Source organism: Carassius carassius, chromosome 37, assembly GCF_963082965.1.
Source record: "Carassius carassius chromosome 37, fCarCar2.1, whole genome shotgun sequence".
Taxonomy (NCBI): Eukaryota; Metazoa; Chordata; class Actinopteri; order Cypriniformes; family Cyprinidae; genus Carassius; species Carassius carassius.
In genome coordinates this window covers 23,520,146-23,540,033 of record NC_081791.1, presented here as the reverse complement: position 1 = coordinate 23,540,033, position 19,888 = coordinate 23,520,146, and the positions used below count along the sequence as shown (strand labels likewise).

The 19,888-nt window shown below is 36.8% G+C and overlaps 1 protein-coding gene and 1 long non-coding RNA gene across 3 annotated transcripts in view; one reads left to right on the top strand and one right to left on the bottom strand.

The window, feature by feature from the left end:
• The window catches only part of LOC132117767 (uncharacterized), a 54,259-nt gene extending 34,970 nt beyond the window's left edge, over positions 1-19,289 (top strand). Inside the window, exons 2-3 of the long non-coding RNA XR_009425841.1 lie at positions 17,067-17,125; positions 19,147-19,289. This is a non-coding gene — a long non-coding RNA (uncharacterized LOC132117767). The remainder of the gene's footprint in view (positions 1-17,066; positions 17,126-19,146) is intronic.
• Positions 1,211-19,255, bottom strand: LOC132117766 (homeobox protein Hox-C1a-like). Of its 2 annotated transcripts, XM_059527072.1 has the most exons (3): positions 18,557-19,255; positions 13,890-14,233; positions 1,211-1,396 (listed from the first exon to the last, which is right to left on the bottom strand). In XM_059527072.1, exons 1-2 carry the CDS (start codon positions 19,122-19,124, stop codon positions 13,896-13,898), a joined length of 906 nt encoding a protein of 301 aa, XP_059383055.1. In that variant the 5' UTR covers positions 19,125-19,255; the 3' UTR covers positions 1,211-1,396; positions 13,890-13,895. The 2 variants fall into 2 exon arrangements, with proteins under 2 accessions (XP_059383055.1, XP_059383054.1); XM_059527071.1 differs by lacking the exon at positions 1,211-1,396 and having other exon boundaries at positions 13,438-14,233.
• Positions 19,290-19,888: the final 599 nt, after the last annotated feature.

The window sequence follows — 19,888 nt, the reverse complement described above, 5'->3', positions numbered from 1 at the left end:
ATCAGTGTCATCCGTCTTTATTATCCTCCAGGGAGAGGAAAGAGAGAGAGAGATAGAACGAGAGAAGGTTGGGGAACGGTCAGGGATACAAGAGCCCATCAAAGAGCCTCAACTGGCACTGATTCCCCCTGCTGGTCACTCTCTCTCCTCCTCTCACCTTAAAGTCGTCCTCTTCTCTTTCTCTGACTTCTCTGCGCTCTTTCGTTCTCCTTCATTCCCCTCCATTTTCTCCAGCTCAGAGGGAGGGGAAGACCCCCTACTGCTATTAATCATGGTGAAGTCTAAAAACCCAGCAGCTGTGCATACTCATGGCAGGGGCAGACGCACCAACATCCGTGCACACGGGCTATGTGTGGAACAGGCTAGCCAGTGGGTTCACTGCACAGTCACAGTGTGCGGGAAGAGAGGGTGATTGGAGGAGCCAGTGGCTGGCCATCCCCTTCGTAACACTCCGCCATGACTGCAGATGAGGATGCTGCTCGCTATTCGTATTCTCTCCTCATGCACCACGGAGCCCACAGAGAGGCTGTTGCTTTTTTCTAATTAGTGCTTTATCTATTGATACCCCAGTTAACATCTCTCCTAATTTTGGGAAGACTCTGTCTCTATTACTGGATGATTCATCAGCTTCGGTTTCTTTTTTTTCTCCAGAGAATGTGGAGACATTCAGATCACCTTCCTCTCTTACCAACAAGTTCTATTCTTCCTTAAATTCTAAAAATGTTTGTGCATTTATAAATGGAATTAGATCAACTGCCTTGTCCTGACAAATACTCACATGTAGTTGTAAATTCAAGACTCCATAGACTTTAGTCAGGTTAGCCATATTGGATTTAACATGCATAAAAACAAGGCTGTGAGGGATAGGTGAAGTCCTAGATGATGTAATTTTTATGACTTTCAAAGCCGTTTTAAAAACAAACATGCAACCATCGATTTCATAATTAATTGACTGCTGTTAGATTTTGTATTTACATCTTAAGAAAGTGCATACTTCCCACATGGTACAACGAACACAGCACAAGCTGTGATATCAGATTCATGATGTCATACTTGCTGGACATCACCCTTTTGGAGCAAAATACATGGTGTCACCAGAAAGACAATACAATTTTGGTTGGACCTCATTTATACGTTATCAGGCCTATTGAAATCCTGAGATGTACTTTTTATCCTGCTATATTGTTTTGTAACATTGTATTGTAACCCATTAAAGATGTAACCAAACAGACAATGAACACTATTAACAGCAATTATTATATGTTGCAATCAAACTTAAAGAAACATTTGGTAGTTTTGAATGTTGTTTCAGGGTTAGCATCATCTGAGATCCTCTGAGGGGTTGACTTCTTCTCTTCTCAGGTTTTCTGGATCCAGACAGAAGCTTGTGTAAATCCTAGTTACCACAAGGTGTTAGTCCTGTGGCAGAAACAGAAAAAAAATAGAGACATAATTAGCATAGCTGCTGTTCCAACCAAGCAAAATTGATTTATTTAACCCACGCTAAATAATGTGCATTTGATCACTGCAGTACAAGATTAGTACAATGTGATATCAATGCAGTACAAGATTATGAGATGCATTCTTTGAATGCTTGGCCAAAGAGATATGTCTTTAATCTAGATTTAAACAGAGAGATTGTGTCTAAACCCCAAACTTTATCAGGAAGGCTATTCCAGAGTTTGGGAGCCAAATACAAAAAAGCTCTACCCCCTTTGCTTTCCAAGATACTACCAAAAGTTTTGTGACCTTAGGGAGCGTGATAGATGGTAGCATGGTAGAAGACTAGTTAGGTACACAGGAGCTAACCAATTAAGTGCCTTATAGGTAAGTAATACTATTTTGTAACTGGAAGGAAGTAACATTATGTCCATCTAGTTGCAAATTGGAATCCAACAGAGATTCTGTGTACTGTGTTTTGGTCCAATAAGTAATATCTCTGTCTTATCCGAATTTAATAGGAGTAAATTATTGGTCATCCAATCTTTTACATTTTTAACACAATCTGTTAACTAAGATCATTTAGAAGTTTCATCTGGTCTTGGAGAGAGTTGAGTATCATCAGCATAACAGTGGAAACTAATCCTGTATTTTCAAATAATATTACCAAGGGACAACATGTATATTAAAAATAGCAGAGGACCTAGGACAGATCCTTGTGGCATACTTTACTGGTGATAAATGAGATGATTCCTCATTTAAATAAACAAAGTGATAGCGAATGGAAAGGTAGAATCTAAACCATCTTAAAGCCTGCCCTTGAATACCTGTATAGTTTTGTAATCAATATAAGTATGTCATGATCTATATTGTTGAACGCAGCACTAAGATCAAGTAAAACTAGCAATGAGATGCAGCCTTGGTCTGACGCAAGAAGCAAGTCATTTGTAATTTTAACAAGTGAAGTTTCTGTCCTGTGGTGGGGATTGAAACCTGACTGAAAATCTTTTACTTTTTTTTATTGTTTTTGCAGGAAGGAGCACAATTGAGCAGACACAACTAACATTTTTGGCATAAATGGAAGATTTGAAATGGGCCTATAATTTGCCAGTTCACTTGGATTTAGTTGTGGTTTCTTAATAAGAGGCTTAATAACCGCCATCTTGAATGGTTCTTGGATGTGACCTAGAGATAACGACGAGTTAATAGTATTGAGAAGCGGTTCTTCTGCTACAGGTAAGAATTCTTTCAGTAATTTAGTGGTTACAGGATCTAATGAACATGTTGTTGGCTTAGATGCAGTGATAAGTTTATTTAGTTCTTCCTGTCCTATAGTTGTAAAGTACTGCAGTTTTTCTTTGGGTGTGATGGATGAAACTGAAATATTAGATGCTGAGAATCTACATTTATTATTGTATTTCTGATGCTATCTATTTTATCAGTCATTACTATTAAACTATGAGGGAATATTTAGATTGGGTGGCAATTGGTTATTTGTTAATCTAACACACAGGATTTTTTTTTTAAGTCTGGGGCCCTGTCATACAGTTTTCTTTCTCACATTTTAGCTGTGGAGTGGTTGTTGCTTTAGCATGCCCTGTTTTGGCAAGTGAACCCACGCCATCTGTGTTCTGTCGTTCCGGCACTTAAATGATAGTCTGGATCATTGTTGCAGTAGACAAAACATTTACCCGAGGTCTTCAGGAACAGAGCCAGAACACTTAGAAGGATAACTGTGTTTGAGATTAATATGATCCAAGTTGTTGTCTCATGGTCACTCCCATAATGTAAGAGAGACTCTTAACCTCAAAATCTCTTACTCAACCTTCTTAATATCTTAAAGACAAACACAACTAATTTTAGGAAATGTGCCAAACACGGTCCCTAATATCCAGCCACTCCCTTTGACCAGCATGTTATTCACTCTCATTTATGCATGTCATCTCAGTGTGCGGCCACTGTAAGGAAGAAGCTCATAAAATGGGAACTTGACCCCAGAGTTTAGTCATTCACAGCTCATGTCCTTTTCCACACCATTTTTATCTTCCGCTAAGATAAAACTTGGCTTGCAGCTAATATTCTTGAAATAAACCCTTCAACCTTATTTTTACTCCAGTCGTTTATATTTGACAGTCAAGTGACCTTGTGGCTGAGGCCTTATGTGGGTCTATGTTCTGCATTAAAGGAATATTATGGGTTTATTACATATTAAGCACAATCAACCACATTTGTGACATAATGTTGATATAAATTATTAAAAAGTAATGTTTGGGGGAAAAAAATAAAAAGTTATGTTGAAGTATTGATAATGGAAGTGAATTTGGCCAGTTTTTTGAGCATTTAAAAATAGAAATGTGAAGCCTATAATTAATTCATGAACTGTTTTGGTGGAGGTTACATTGTGGCACTTACAGTGGAAGTGAATGGGGCCAGTTTTGGAAATATTTGAAATAGGAATAGGAATTTTATAATGACATTAATTGTTATGTTCTTTGAACTCTAAATCTGTTTGGATCTGTAAGAACTTTGGCAGTTACATTATCAAAGTTGTACGTTTGGACATGACTAAATGTGCAAATATGCCAGAAATGTTAGTAAGTGTTTTTATTCCATACTAAAATTTTAGTATGGTTGAAATTTTAACTGTGTAAAACTTCAAAAAAAAATGTTACAGTAAAAAACTGTTAATCTGATAACTCCATGCAATGAAATGCCGTAATGCCACCTTACATTTCATTGACGTTTATAGTAAACTACTGTTAAGTGTAACTTTTTGGAAGTAAAAAAAGAACAGAACATCTTACAGTGGAAAAAACTGTGTGTGTGTGTGTGTGTGTGTGTGTGTATATATATATATATATATATATATATATATATATATATATATATAATGTAAATTACAGCTTTAAACTAATTTTTTTTAATTTAGTTCATTTCAAACTAATCACATTTTTACTGTATTTTTAGTTAATTTGGCAACCATTTTTTTAAAAATGTATATAAAATTTTATACAGTGGACTATACTACTGCAACTGAGTATTTTAACATTTATGGTTCAACCCTTTCACTTCCATTATAAGTGCCTCACTTTAACTCAGATTTTTGCTTTTTTAAAGAAAATGAAAGATGTTGAAATATATTGGAAATATATTTTTATTTTAATCAACAGTATCCCACAAATTCTATAAATTAAGCTTAATTTGTACCAAACCTGAAATATTCCTTTAAAGAGAAGATTATCCAAATGGGTCAAACAAGCCCTGCTGTGAGAAACCGAGGAAACCAATGAGTTAATTAATTATTACATTAACATCCGCTTCTCTCAGGTGATCAGTCAGTGCTCCTATCCCACCATTCCGGCCGCTATCTCCTCCAAACACCTGCAGTTCTTACTTCCTCTCCTCCATCCCTCCCCTCCGGCCCTTCGAGCTTCTCTCTGCCCAGAGGGAGCGAGACCCGAGTGTCACATCAATCCGAGTGTACTGTTTATATTTATGTATGAAAGAGAGAGGGGAGAAACCATGCCACTGTGGGGTTTATTGACTAAGCATTAAGTGGGCATTATCAGACGATAGGGATGTTATTTATGAGGCAGAGGGAGAGACACTGTGGCTGAGTTATGTGAGAACCAGCCTGAGGATGAAAGCTGCTCACACAGAGAGGGCTGATAGCAGGCTGTCTCTGTCCCCTTGCCTTGGCGCATGAAACGGGGTGTGACGTACCCAGCTGAAAAGAGCTGCAAATTTATGGATAGATGGTCCGTGCCAGCCTATAGGTCAGCCATGGCCTGTTTATCTGGGTCTCGCTGTCATTGTTATGGTCAGGGATCAATGGCGCTATGCAGAGCAGATGCAAAAGTTCAATGACAAATATGACACTTTGTGCTAAAAGAATGCAGATGTGTGTTTAATGCAGGACCTGTGGGAACGCGAATTGACATATGGTTGTGATTTATCTGTATACGTTCATGTTTTAAATATTACTTGCTAATATTTCGGAAAGGTAGGATAAAAGGGGTCAGAGACCTAGCCATTTTCAGTCATATTGTTGTTTTTTTTATACTTGTGTGGAAAAGCATTATTTATTTACTTTATGTTTTCCTTAAGTTAATTTACTCTCATCGCCACTTGCTCATTAATAATAAGGGCTGTGAATCAATGTGAAATATGAGCTGTAAACCTCAATGCCCGCTCTGCAGAAGTCAAAATTAACCCCATTTACTTTCTTTATACACGTTCTTGGTGTTGTTAAGCCTGGTTCAGAAGTTATTCCACAATAATTGTTGTAATTTTTGTAATCTGATGTCACTAGGCCTTTTCATGGTCCTGAATCGTTCCTTTTATTTTTGGCAAAGTGCTGCACACAAGTTAAAACATGGACAAACATGATATTCCTTAAAAATAAGGTTTAAATAAATGATAATTTTGTTGTTATTATAACTTTGAAATATATTCCATTGTACAATGCTAATACTCATAATTTCAAGTTAAATCAAACTTTTACTTTGATTGGTTGTTATGAATACCATCTCTTGTAGACTTTAAGGCAAAGAAGTAGTGATGTGAAAATCTGTTGGATCAGTGAACATATGCACTATGATGTAAGTCATTCTGCAACCGTAATTGTCTAGAATCCTTATTTGTGCAAAATTCACATCATTTATTAAGTGCAACATCACACAATTTAAAAGGATGCTTCACCCAAAAATGAAAATTGTCATAATTTACTCACCCTGATATTGTTTCAAACTTTCTTCTGTGGAAGATAAAAGAAGATATTTTGAAGAATGTTGGTAACCAGTTTAGGTTCCCATCGACTTTCACTCTTTTGTTTCCACTGCTTTATTCCACTGGACAAAAAACTACACTTTTTCATGCATGTCATTTGGGAACTGAAACAATTTTGTTTACCAACATTCTTCAAAATATCTTCTTTTATGTTCTGTAGAAGAAAATGATGCAAACAGGTTTGGAACAATATTAAGATTAAATAATGATAGAATTTTCATTTCTGGGTGGAATATTCCTTTGAAATGTTGGGCAATAAAGTAATAAAGAAATATGTATTTTGTTTGAAAAGAATTTTATAAACTGCACCAAAGCCAATAAGAATTTTTTTTTTCAGTTTCTGACATTATTGATTGCTTGCTCTCAATAATCATAATATTGATGGTAATGCTATATGGTGTCATTAAAGGGGTACTTGCATAAATTATGGCGGTGGGGGAGCAAAAATTAAGTTGGGAAACACTTCAAATCAATATTCCCATCTCTTAGACTCTCAGATCAGCCCATACTGATTCCTGTTTAATACTGTCACTGAGAAAGCGGACATTCTTTGAAGCTCATTGGAGACCATCATTTGATTCATGCGTGACCAAATGCAAGTAATGTTTATAGCTGTAAAACAGTTTAAGTGCTTTCCACTGAAATATGGGTTGCTTTTAAGACATATGGACAAAAATTAGAGGAAGGAGTGTTTCCATCACCAACGTCTCAGTTTATTTCGAATTACTTATTACAATCACAGCTGTTGATTCCGAAATTTTATTGCAGATTTACACGTCTCGTGTTTACCTCTCAGTGGCCAGAGTGCCACATAAAAATGAAGAATTATCAAATGCACTTTGAAAAATAAAACAAAATTCCTTTATGCCTGAAACAGGAGAAAGAAAAAAAAATATCACACGGGTCAGCCGAGCCTTTTAAGGATGGCGCTAAATCTGACATCACGTAAGATCGCGCACCTTTCTCTCTTCTTCACCCTCTATAAAACCCCAACATGCACCAACGCTCACACTTCACCTACCTAAAGCCATCTTTCTCTCTGGTAAACCAGGTCAACAAACAAAAAGCAATTATGTTAGGCAGCTGCCGCCTGGGAGTGGGTAATTACAGTGCAGTGTGGACAGCTTCATTCTAAACAGGTACTAAAAGCATCATTAATCATTTCCATCACGATGCTTCAGTCCGTTAACGATCACGTGATGCGCCACCGAGGGCCCGCCAGGGATGGAGGCAGGCTGCTGTGAGAGACGACGGCGTGCGATTGGCTGGCGGCAGAAGTCCTTGTGGAGGTCAGCCAGTCAGCAGGCCTGACCCGCCAATGACCTTGTATCACTTGACCTTTGAAGGGCTCGGGATCACTCCTTGATATCGGTTGGGTAGCGCGCGAGGCAGAGGGAGGGCAAGATAAATGGCGCGGTGGATGAGAGGAATGGTGGAGGGATGGATGAATAGGAGAGAGGGGGAAGATGGAAGACGGTTAAGATGAAAAATAAAACAGCGGGTTGATTGAGCACCAGGGTTTTTCCCCTATGCACTGACTGACCAATAGAAATGCACAGCATTATTATGCAGAACAGATTAATTTTTAGGTCAGGAAACCTGAATTTTGTTCGCTGGGAGCATGAAAATGCATTGCAGAATTGATTCTCATTATGCAGTTGTTCAAATAATTAACCCGATTCATGATTTTCAGTTGCGTCGCTCCGATAAAGCCGTCCGTCGTAAGGTTCTGCACCCGTTCGACATGGATCGCAAGATTGAGCACAATGTCTTATCTGGAAGATAGACAGAAAGACAGCGTCCTCTCTTCTCCTCTCCCCCTCCACCTCCTTGTGTGTCTGTGAGGCTATCACTATGGCAACCTCACCGAAGGGAGAAGGGAAGTGTGTGTGTGTGTGTTTGGGGGGTTGGCATAGCTCAGACAAATAAGCATCGGAGGGCTCATTTATTCATTTTTGGTTAGCCGAAAATGCGAACATGAAAGGTCAAATATGCTTGCGTTTGCATATTTGTTTCGCACTTTTGTTTATAGCACACATTCAATACGGAAGGTATGAAAGATAAGGTTTGTTTCAGTGAGTGATGCAACGGAACCCAACATATGGCATTGAAATTGCGCCTTGTATCTGTTAAGAAAAAGCCTTGAGATATTGCTATTAATTTTTTTTCTGCAGTGCTCTTTGTTTTACGAGGAATATGCCACTTGCTTTTGTAGAATAGGGTTTATGTTTTTGTACCACCCAAGAAGCTAAATATCAGCATCAGCAAAATATACATGCTTTCAGGTCCCTGTATTGCTCGTCTGCAACTTTTCAAAGGGCAATCCAAACCTTGAGAGTCTGCAGCGTTGCACCGTAGAGGTCAACGCTTGTTTTTTCCAGAATCCACACATAAAGGCTTCCTTTATATGCCAGCTCATAGAGGCAAGTGAGTTGAACTGTCACAATAAATGATCCAAAAAGCAGTTTTCAAGAAGAAAAACCTTTTTATTGAACAGTTCTTAAATTTTTATTCATTTTAAAGTACCTTTTGTCTATTGGAAAGGTTCCATTGATGTTAAACGTTCTTCATGGAACCACCAATGTCAATAAAGAACCTTTAGTTTCAAGAGTGTTGAGCCAGCATTTTGGTTCCCTAAAGAACCTTTCATTGAACTAAAACAGATTTTTTTTTTAATGTAAAGAACATTTTAATAAACTGAATAACCCTTTTACACTATAAAGAACCTTTTGTCCATCATAAAGATTGAATGGATGTTGAAGGTTCCTCATTTAACCATCAATGCCAATAAAGAACCTTTAGTTTCAAGAATGTAGAACCTATTTTGGTTCCTCAAAGAACCTTTCAGTGAACAATTTGTAAAATTGTTTTTTTTCTTTGTGTAAAAAACATTTGAAAAATCTAAAGAACCTTTTGTCCTTTGGAAGGTTCCATGGATGTTAAAGGTTTTTCATGGAACCATCAATGAACCTTTATTTTCAAGATTGTAGTACATCGATTTTGGTTGCAAAGAGCCCTGAATGTAACCTTGACACAGATTCACCTCGGTAAGCGTTGCCTGTTCTCTGCCTCATTCGGATTCCTAGACCCTGGGCTTCATGCTCCCCCTCCCCCTTCTCCAAGAGCTCAGTTTCTTAACCAGCTAGAAGTGCTGAGTGCTGCTGTTTGCTTTGTACACAGAAATTCGCTGAGGCTGTAAGCTGTCCCCAAACATCTGTTCTCAGGAGTCGTAAATGGTAGGAGAAACGAGGGCTAGAAAATGGTCTGCATGCACACACCCCGTGTTATATATGCAAGGTGCCTTAAGACCTTCCCTCTACCTTCCTCCTTTATGTGTGCCTTTGAGAAGCAAACAAATGAGAATCAGTTCTTTATTTTACTGGTTGCAGTGCAAAGGAAACTGATCCAATGTCTGTTTGTAATGGAGACTGTGTGTGTGGGATGTGAAGAGGTGTTGGACGCTCTGTGTCTCCTTTTGTTAGTGTACAATAGTAACCAGCCATTTTAAGGACCACCCATCAGAAGCAGCCACATAAGTGAGACATGCAGTAGCTTCTAAAAAAGACAGCATAGAGACAACTGTATTTTAAAATAGCCAGTCTACATGTCTAAAAATGTTCTGAGAATTTCAGCGTTTTAAGTATTTTGTCATGAATGTAAAGACAACTATGATTTTATGAGTTTTTGTTTGCATAATATATGTGTGTGTACTGTGTATATTTATTATGTATATATAAATACACAGCATACAGTATATATCTAGAAAATATTTACATGTTTATATTTATATAATTGATATTATACATAAATATACTTAATATACAAATATAAAATTTTTTAAGCATTTGTGTATTTATATATACATAATAAATGTATACAGTACACATATTATGTAAACAAACTTTTATTTGGGATAGGATTAATCACGATTAATCATTTGACAGCACTAAGTTTTTTTGCATTATTCAGGCAAATATAAATATATATCAATGTATTTCTTATGTTAAAAGGCATAAGCACAAATTTTGAATAATTGTTATTTTTATGATATGCTGCTCATATGTAGATAAAAGTTGCATCAACTAAGAGGAGGAAACTTATGTTGTGTTCATTTTTAAATCTAAACAGCATGCATTTGCATACTGTATATAACATTGTTTTATGGTATATGAAGTTGCACTTTCTGTACTTCTGGTGTACACTTTTGCATGAACTTGATGCCAGTGTTAATATATTTAATTAAACCTACAAACAAACAAATAATAATAATAATAAACACATTATTTATATATCAATAAATATAAAAGATAAATAAATTTTCTTTTTGCTAAATTCTATTTTTAATTTGTATTAACCAATTAACATGTAAAATAAAATGTTTATTTATTTGTTTATAACATTTTGTTAAACCTACAACATAAGTAATAATAATATATAATTAAATATATTGTTCCTTTATTAGCTGGTTAAAACAGCATAAAATAAAAGTAATTATTTATTAATTTACATATTTTATTAATTGATTAACATTTAGTTACTTGTTAAGGCAAAATAAAAATAAAAAATAAGAAAACAAAAAGAATGTGTCTTCATTTTGGTTGACACTTGTAGCACAATGTAACATTTCCTGTGTATTAGCATTTAGAGTCATTGCTGCTCACTCACACTCAACTGATATTAGGCCTCTAATACAGAAAATAATATATAGCTTTGGTCATCATTCTAAGAGCATCGCAATAAGCGAGGTAATATCGTTTCCTCTCAATTACAGAGTAAAATGCAACAGTGCGGTGAGGGTTATATTTGATGCTATCGTGTTATCATTTTCTGCACCCACATGCCATAACGTGGGCATTAAGCTCCTGCATGCGGAAGTAACTGAGCTACATCGGTTTGTGTAGGTGAAATCTAATGAGCTATACTACAGGAAACTTTCTTCCTGAACGCTGTAAATTTTCACGCGTCAAAAGTTTCGAGGATGAATCTACAGTATCATAAACAAGCCTATGCTTTTCTTTTTCCAAAACCTGACAACATTAAGTCCGCATTTACGTTCAAAGCGCATTACAATAACATATATCTAGTTAATAATATAATTAAAAAAATAAATCAAAAAGTGTTTTGAGGGTTCTGAAGTTCTTCTGGAAATAAAACGATGATTATCAAAGCGTCTTTGATTTAATCTCAGCTTTTACTTTTGTCACGGTTGTATCAAAAAACCTTACCTGAAAAGATTATGGAGCAAATAAAACTCATAAAACACTTATAATACGATTTATTATTTAAAATAATAATAATAGCAATACTATTATTTGACGGTTTAACTACTGTTATTAAACTTATCTTTCTAACCCATTCTTTACAGCTTTAATTAGAAGCCTACACTGTAACATGACATTTAAACATTTTAAAAAATTGAAAGAAGTCTGAAGACACCGCAAGGGCAGCACAAATTAATAATGCAGCCTTTTCTCTGTGAGCCACTGACCAGGTCACTGCTGTCTCGAGGCAAAACAGAGGTCAAGGGGTTAAAGGTGAACTCTGGAGTAACTGCATATATTAGCAGGCTCGGGCATGCGAGTCGTGCCTCGTGCATAATGTTAATATGGCGAGGTGATATGTTTTTAGTAGGCCTGAGTCAGAAATATCTCCAAAAATATTTCAAAAAGCCCTCTCGAGGAACATTTATTTCAATTATTTTTTGCGCCTTTATATTGTTGGTCTGATTAACGCAACTCGGTTTTAAGGCTGCTGGAACATTTTAAGGACATTTCATATAATTTAACAAGACTCATTTTCACGGTTCATATAATTTTTCACTAAATGAGACTATTGTGCTTGTGTTAGAGAATTTGCTTGTTTTAGAGGTAAGATAGGCAAACCCCTACAGATTAATATTTTACGCAGAACAAAAATTGAATTTTCGTGCAGCGAAAAATATCTAATTTAAAGAATAGTATATTGTTTTTGTAGATTAATATTGTGAAGAATCTAACATGAGGCCTTTTATTTTACTGTGCATTATATTAATAATGGAAACAATAAATTAGTGAAATGAAAAAGATGGCTTTCATTCAAATGCTGTAATTATTCAAACCCATCAAGTCAAATCAATTAAAAGTCAATCAACTTAAATCCACATCACATCGATAAATCGATCGTTTAGAAAGGTCGATAATCCCCTCTCTCGTTCCAGATAATTCGGAAATTCTTTCTGTCCATGTCCATCGAATAGCACAGGGACAAAGAGGCGAGATTTAGGATTGTGGAGGGCAAATATCTCCATATGAATCTCCAAAGCATTTTAGAGTTTAATTAATTTGATAAAGTATTCCATCTGCATAAAATACACTCCAAATCTATATGCAATCAATATATATATAAAATCACAAAAAGCCTCACTTCCTTCCTCCACTGTTTTTCTGGCTCTCAATGCACTGCTTTGATGCTATCAAAATGAGGAGTTGGTATCAGAAGGTTCAACCCGTGGCACTCGATTTAACCTCTTCTAGCAATAAATTGGTGAAAATACACGGCTAAGTGGAGGCACTTTGTACGTTGACAGCTTTTCGCCATTATTTAGAAAGACGAGTATCACCGATCATCACGCGGCGCTCTTTTTTGCAGATAAATGCACGAGCAGCATGAATATGACAGACACAGTATGTCTGCGAAACAGCAGCAAACCTGTTGAGTGTTTCTAAATGTGTGCAGCCTGAAGTCTAAATATTAGATGTGCATTTTTAGATTTTTTACAAACTAAATCTGTTCGCGTAGCCTATGCATGCACGTTAAGAATGTTTTAGTTTTTTAAATAGTACGGTAATGTGAAAAAAAAAACTTTTGCTTAGATATTCAGTTCGATGCTTATAAAGTTTAAAATAAAGACATTATTATTTAGAGATGCTTTGACGAATACATCCAGTTTACACGATTTTGTTTTAGAGCCTGGTATAATAATCAGATGAGACCAGTGTCAGAAATGATTTTTATTAAAAAGCGATAATTGCCCCCTGGGCATTTTTGCTTTCGTGAGGGAGGGCCTTTTCTGTGTGTTATACATAAAACATACTTTATGCTGTACATTTTAGTCAAATATTTTAACCTCTTATTAGCTAAATATGCCTGTGATGTAACTTCACAAAATATAGGTAGTTTAGATAAAATATATTTAAAAAAAAGTTTTTCTCTTACACCCCCCCCCCTCCCTTTTCTTTCTTTTGTTTAAAATATTTGGGGTATTTTTGTCACTTGTCGTTGCACTTTTGCCCTATACCTGGTTAATTTTTGGACCCTGGAGAGATCTATTAATATAAACGATTCATTTTCAGATCTTTAATAACAGAAGCAGATTCAGAATTGGAAAAAATATGTAAATGTAGACAATTATAACATTTTAAATGTACGAATACCCATAAAGTGCATTTGAATGAAATCAAGACTTATCCGCATGCCTCAACAGGTGAGTAAACTCAATATTTTACTATAGCGAGTTACTTTTATTTTCTGACACAGTTGGATCGACAAATAAATATTTATGTTTGGTGGCATACTTAATTTTGGGTGTGTAAATATATTTTAATCGTTCACTCTCTTGTTATAACGCATTCACGTGAGAGTTCAGATTTTAGTATGGCAGCCTTCCCACAATCGTAACCTACCAGAAATTATGATTTGTCAGGAGATGAACAAGTATCACATTTTTTCGAGTCCTCATCACACCCAGAAATCAGCATTAGTCCTGGAAATAGGCCTTCCCGGCTCATTTTCTTCTGTTTCATGCGCCTGTTTTGAAACCAGATCTTGACTTGTGTTTCGCTCAGCTGGAGACTGTTTGCGATCTCTGTCCGTCTAGCTCGAGGCAGGTATTTGTTGAAATGAAACTCCTTTTCCAGTTCTGTGAGTTGTTTGGTTGTAAAATTTGTTCGTGGTGCTTCACTCGAGGAGTCCTCCTCAGGATCTCGTCCGTGGTCCGTCTTCAGCTCCGGGTCCAGATATATCTTAGCTGTGAAGACAATGCAGTAAATATTAATAAAACATAAGCCTTATATTTTTAACAAGCTAGCGAATAAAGATTCACTGTAAAATGCAGTGCTTGAAATATTTGCATGTTATTCTATATTGTAGCTTACAGCTTAACAAAAAACTAATCATATTTTAAAACAATGAAAATACACAAATATGTGAATTTTTATCATCTTAGATCGAATCAAATATCAGCTTTAAAACTACTGTTAAAGAAAACACATCAGTTTTTATTTCACTGTTAATATATTCAATTACACAATTACTAAATATGCATTTAAACTATTATTGGCATTTATTAATGATGCTTTTTATTTTAAGCCGCGCCAGTGGAAACCAAATTATCTACTCTTTTGTACAAAACGGCACGTTATCAATGTAAAATTTGTGTATACATTTTATATATATATATATATATATATATACACACACACACACACACATATATATAGATATACAATTTATACACAAATTTTACATTGATAACTTGCCGTTTTGTAAAAAATACTATTAAAATTGTATTGTGCCCAATTGCCCATAACATTAGCCTATTAATAATTAAATAATTGTTAAAAGATCTTTATAAAAACGTAGATAGTTTTCAGTATCAGAGTCTATGTTCAACTGATTAAAAGTGTTTAACAGTGATATTTAAACCAGTATAATCACTAAATATGCTTTTACATTAAGTTTAAGATAGCCTATCTTTACTGTTTTGTAAGAGAAAGTAAAATCAATTTTGATGAGTTTAGATATATTTAAAATATATACAGACTTAGCAAGCACAACTTTTAGAAATTGTGATCACATTTTGATTTAACATTTTTGTTTTTAATAGTAGAAATATTATTTGCTGGGTTTCCAGAAAGTATGACCTTCTCCTGAATGCAGAGATCCTGTTTGTATTAGCTAAATAGAGGACTGTCTGTCTGTTTGCTCCTCACAGATGACTGCAGGACACGGGCCAGACGTACTGTCCATCACGGCATGCCATAAAAATCTTCCAAAGATGCTGCTTTGCAGTTTGGTGCTACATGACTACTTTGCCTATGCCCTGTAAATTAATTGAAAACCAAGTGCATCCAAATCTGCCTTTCTTTGTTAATTTTAAAATAGCATTAAATCAGCAGTTTAACTGAGCTAGTCAACTAACCGCTGTTTTAATGGAAATCAAGCTCATGTTTGGTTGTTTGCTTGTGGTGTTTGCTTTGGAAGCACACAGGAAGTTGCACATTCCTTTACAGCACACACACGGGGGTCAGGCGGGAAAATCCCCTGGAGTGATAGATGCACTGAGCCCTCACATGCTGCTACAGTTGCAAGTGTCTCTCTAACCTCTGTGCCATATGCACACCATGTGTATGTTTGTAGTCATGTCATTGCAGTCAAGGACCTACAGTTTGAACAGAAGGAGGACATACAAAGACAAATGTCAAATAACTGCAGTGTTTTCATTGCAATAAAAAAAGCCCTACTTTCTTTTGTTATTGCAACCAAAGCATTGTGCATTTATTTGCTTTTTTCTTGTGTTTTCTTGCTTGAAGTCAATTAAAAGCCCTCCAAAAACCTGAATAAACTCCATGTGTCATTAATAGCAATCCCTCAACCTTTCTCTTTAGGCTCAGAGCACAAACAGTTGATTATACAGTTGATTTCAAGAGCAATCTTTATCATCTTGCTCTCGCCGTGCAAATGAAAGTAAACAGAGAGATGAAAAAAGCAATTGTAGGGCCACCAATAATATTCACAAGGGACGTTCTAACAATCAGTGCATTCACTGACAAATATGAAGTAATTAAGCAATTTCCTTAGGAAATAAAAAAGTGAGCATGAAAACACTGATGAATGAGTTACTGGATAATAGAATTGGCAGTCGCTAGAAGGCATAAAGGAATCAAACAAAACATTTGAGGAATGACTTGCAAACTTGGAAATGGCCAGCCAGCCAGAGGGATGATGTGGCCCACTAAGCCTAAAAGAGAGCAGGGGAATGGGGGGTGGGGGATCAATACAGATTGCCTCGGTCATCTGGGCATCCAGCCCACAGTAATTCAGGTGCTGTCAGGGTATAATTGAAGAACGACGCACTGGGATTATGTGCACTGTACTGGGGGATCCAGTCAGACGGAAACATTTTGATGTTGCCCAGTAAGAACAATAACCCTCACAATGCATGGAATCTCTCGCTTAAAGAGATAGTTCACCTAAAAATGAAAACACTGCCATCATTTACTGTTCCTCGTGGCATTCCAAAACTTTACGACTGACTTTCTTCTGTTGAAAAATGTTGAAAAATGTCTCAATAGTTCCAGTATTTAAAGCCACAAAAATTAAAGCCACAAAGGTATGGATGACCAAAATTTCATTATTGGGTGAACTACCCCTTTAATACTATTTTCCCTATAACAATTTCTTTCTTTTCTGTGTTTGCATTACAACATAACTAAAGTAACAGAGCAGACAATAAACATTCACCCTACCATTTAACATTTGACTTTGGCTGCTGTGTTGATGTGAGTATTATCTTAAGCACTTGTTGACAGACCTCTCATATATCATCATACAACACTTTCTCCATAAGGCTTGCGATAAATCCAAAGACATTAACCACAGAGTGAAGTGAACTTAAAAAAGATACTCCTCTTTAAAGGGAAAGTTGACCCAAAAATGAATAGTCATTTACTCACATGTCATTCCAAAATGTATGCATACAAATAAAAGTCAATGGAAATCCAAAGTTGTTTGGACCTCAACTTTCTTCCAAATATGTATTGTACCTGATGACAAGCAATGCCTCTTTCTTGTGTCTCTAGGTGAATGTGGGTGGACAGGCAGGAGAAAAACAAACAGCAGAAGCTACAGTAAACAAATGGTAAACTCTTGGCCTTGCCACCATCCAAGTTTTTGGGATTTGATATAGTGAGCCTCTCCATCCTATTTCCTGACCACAGCTGCTGTTCATACGCTGGGCGATATAGCCCCGAAATGACCTTTTCACTGACATATTTGCCTCTGAGTTATTTTAGATCATCAGTGTGGCCTGGCCAGACATTCTTCTCCTTGACAGTCTGGAAACCATATGAATGCTGTATTACTGATTCGTAGGAAATGACAAATCAAACAGGGCTCTTCTTGGTTTTACCATCAACCTATTACATATATTGTGATTTATTGAGGGGGACGAGCGATACACAATTTAACGCACAGTTCTCACAACAAACATGAAATACTTTGACATAATACAGGTCAAATGTCATTGAGCGTGACATTTTATGAGCACATGTCAAGTAACTCACATTTGAACTGCATTAAGCACAGACCTATCCAATAATTACTCCAGTTAAGAATTACGCTGAGATTCTGACAGACATGTTCCGACATTCAATATAGAAAATTAATTGCAGCATATAAACATTCATGGTCTCTATTAAGATTTAAGGGCTCTGTCGAGGAAAAGTGTTCCTCTGAAGTTTATTTGGCTCTGAATGGAGAGCTAGGGGGTGCTGGACTCCTTTAAATATGGCCTGGGCTGCTTCTTGTCAATGAGGATTTTTAAGGGTAAAAACATTCAGAATAGAATGGAATGTGGTATTTATAAAAATGGAGGAATTTTGCCTGGCATGTTGTTGCTGACCCATTTAACCACCAGAGCAGATCTTGTATATTACACTCTCCTTAAGTTTGAAAGGTTTTCAGCAGGCAGGCAGCCTGATTTGTGAGACAAAAATTTCCTGGCCCTGACATGTGCCATATCTGCACAGGATGTAATCAGTTTCATAATCAGCTTAAAACTTTTGCTACTTTTGTGAGGCATGCATGCATATATGTATGAAATATTTTAGCATATAATTTTTTCAACGCACATTAAGGTTTTTAGGTCATAATATTTGCTAAACTGTAAATTTAAGTTTATTCAAACCTGTTGATATGGGTCAAGTTAAAGTAAAACATTATTTGGTTGATATAATGAGTCAGATAATGCATAACACTTAAAATGTTCTCACAATTTTTCACTATATTTGTTAGTACATTTTTTTAAATGGCCTTTGCAAGTACAGCTAAACTAGCTCCACCTCCAAGGATTCCTTTCTACTTGCTGAAAAGTTCTCAGCAAGAGAAAATTGAAAAAACGAGTTTGTTACAAAACACAATCAGCATTATATTTTAAATCACGCCTCTAGGGTTTTTAATGTTGAGAAGGCAGAGATGTTGGCCTATGTAGGCTACACTCGGTCAATGCGTCACTTAGCTGTAAGCGTGCGCCGCAGAAAAGTTTATCAAACTAGAAAACTAGTCAACTTACCTGTACGGGACTGATTTCTTCTCAGTCTCATCCAATCGAATGTCTTTCCGCTTTGCAATGTCTCATTGAACGTTTTTAGAGCGTCGCGTCTGGTGTTATTGTCCTCGGCTGCAGGGTGAAGCACTGGGCCGTCGCATGTGTGCACATCGAGGTGTGTGATGTTGACAGGGCCGAGTTCACAATGCGCGCCGGAGAAAGTTCTTAAAGTGTTTGAGGAGGACGAGAAGCCCGTTCTGGAGAGACCCCGTTCACGACAGCTTTGGAAGGAGGGGGCTTCGGGTCGGATGGGGTGCACTGGGCTATAGAAATCTTGATTACGGGGGAAGTGGGGTCTGGTCGAGTTAGCACGGCCAGGGTCCTCACAGGGCTTTGAACACGCGCCTGTGGCCGTGGCACTGAGATTCGTGAAATGATACCGAGGAAAATCCGCCTCGGTGTTGACATGTCCCTCCTCTCTGCCTGGGAAGTCAGCAGCTCCGTGGTCCTGATGCAGACGCGTTACTCCAGTAGCATGATAGCCCTTGATGAACACTGGCGCTGTGTCCCTGAACCCTTGAGAATAATTCATGACCGCATCTCATATGTTCCAGATTTTCATCCGAGGATGGACGCGACAGAAACTCCATCCACAGACGCCACACATAGCGCGCAAAAGGACAGAGGCACCGATCTAGACAGGGACATACATGCCTTGTAGAAACATTCAATCGGTGATGGATGGGGATGACGTGCCCTGTAACTCTTGGCCAATAGCCGGACATCTCCCTCATCTGAGTGAGCGTTAATTTACCAAAGCAAGCAAGTTTGAACGACTTATTTGACCTGCTAAAAAGGTCTCGTGGAGTGTGTGTGCCCGCGCGTGCGCGGAGGGGTTGGTGGGGGGTCAACATCAGTACTTCATTTCATAATGGATAATACTGAATTGTATTAAAGCGCACTTCATTTTGCTGAGAATTTTGCACACATTTCAAGGCATTTGTGACATTTAGAATATAAATAAACGGTTTGTTTCCGATCCAGACAATAATTCCTGTTCTCCAGTTAATGTTATTTCAATTTACTCAACTGATAGGCCATGCATTGTGTTTTAAATTTAAGTTTCGATACAAATTTGGCGGAATTGTGTGTGTGTGTGTGTGTGTGTGTTTTTTCAGAAGGCCCAGTCCATATATGAGTTTCAAATTAGCACTTACAGAAAATTGATGAAGTTTTTAGTCAGTATAGCTGTTTTAGTTTATAACTAAAACGCATAAAGCTTAGGGAATAAGGTCTTAAGCCATTGTCAATAGTTGTTAATAAGAAAGGCATTGATTTTGTGCTTCACGCTCTTTA

Excerpts from the sequence above, each read along its gene's own strand:
- LOC132117766 (XM_059527072.1), bottom strand. The coding sequence starts at position 19,124 with ATGAATTATTCTCAAGGGTTCAGGGACACAGCGCCAGTGTTCATCAAG. Across the intron at positions 14,234-18,556 it reads AAGAAATCAGTCCCGTACAG|CTAAGATATATCTGGACCCG; the intron begins GTAAGTTGACTA and ends TTGTCTTCACAG.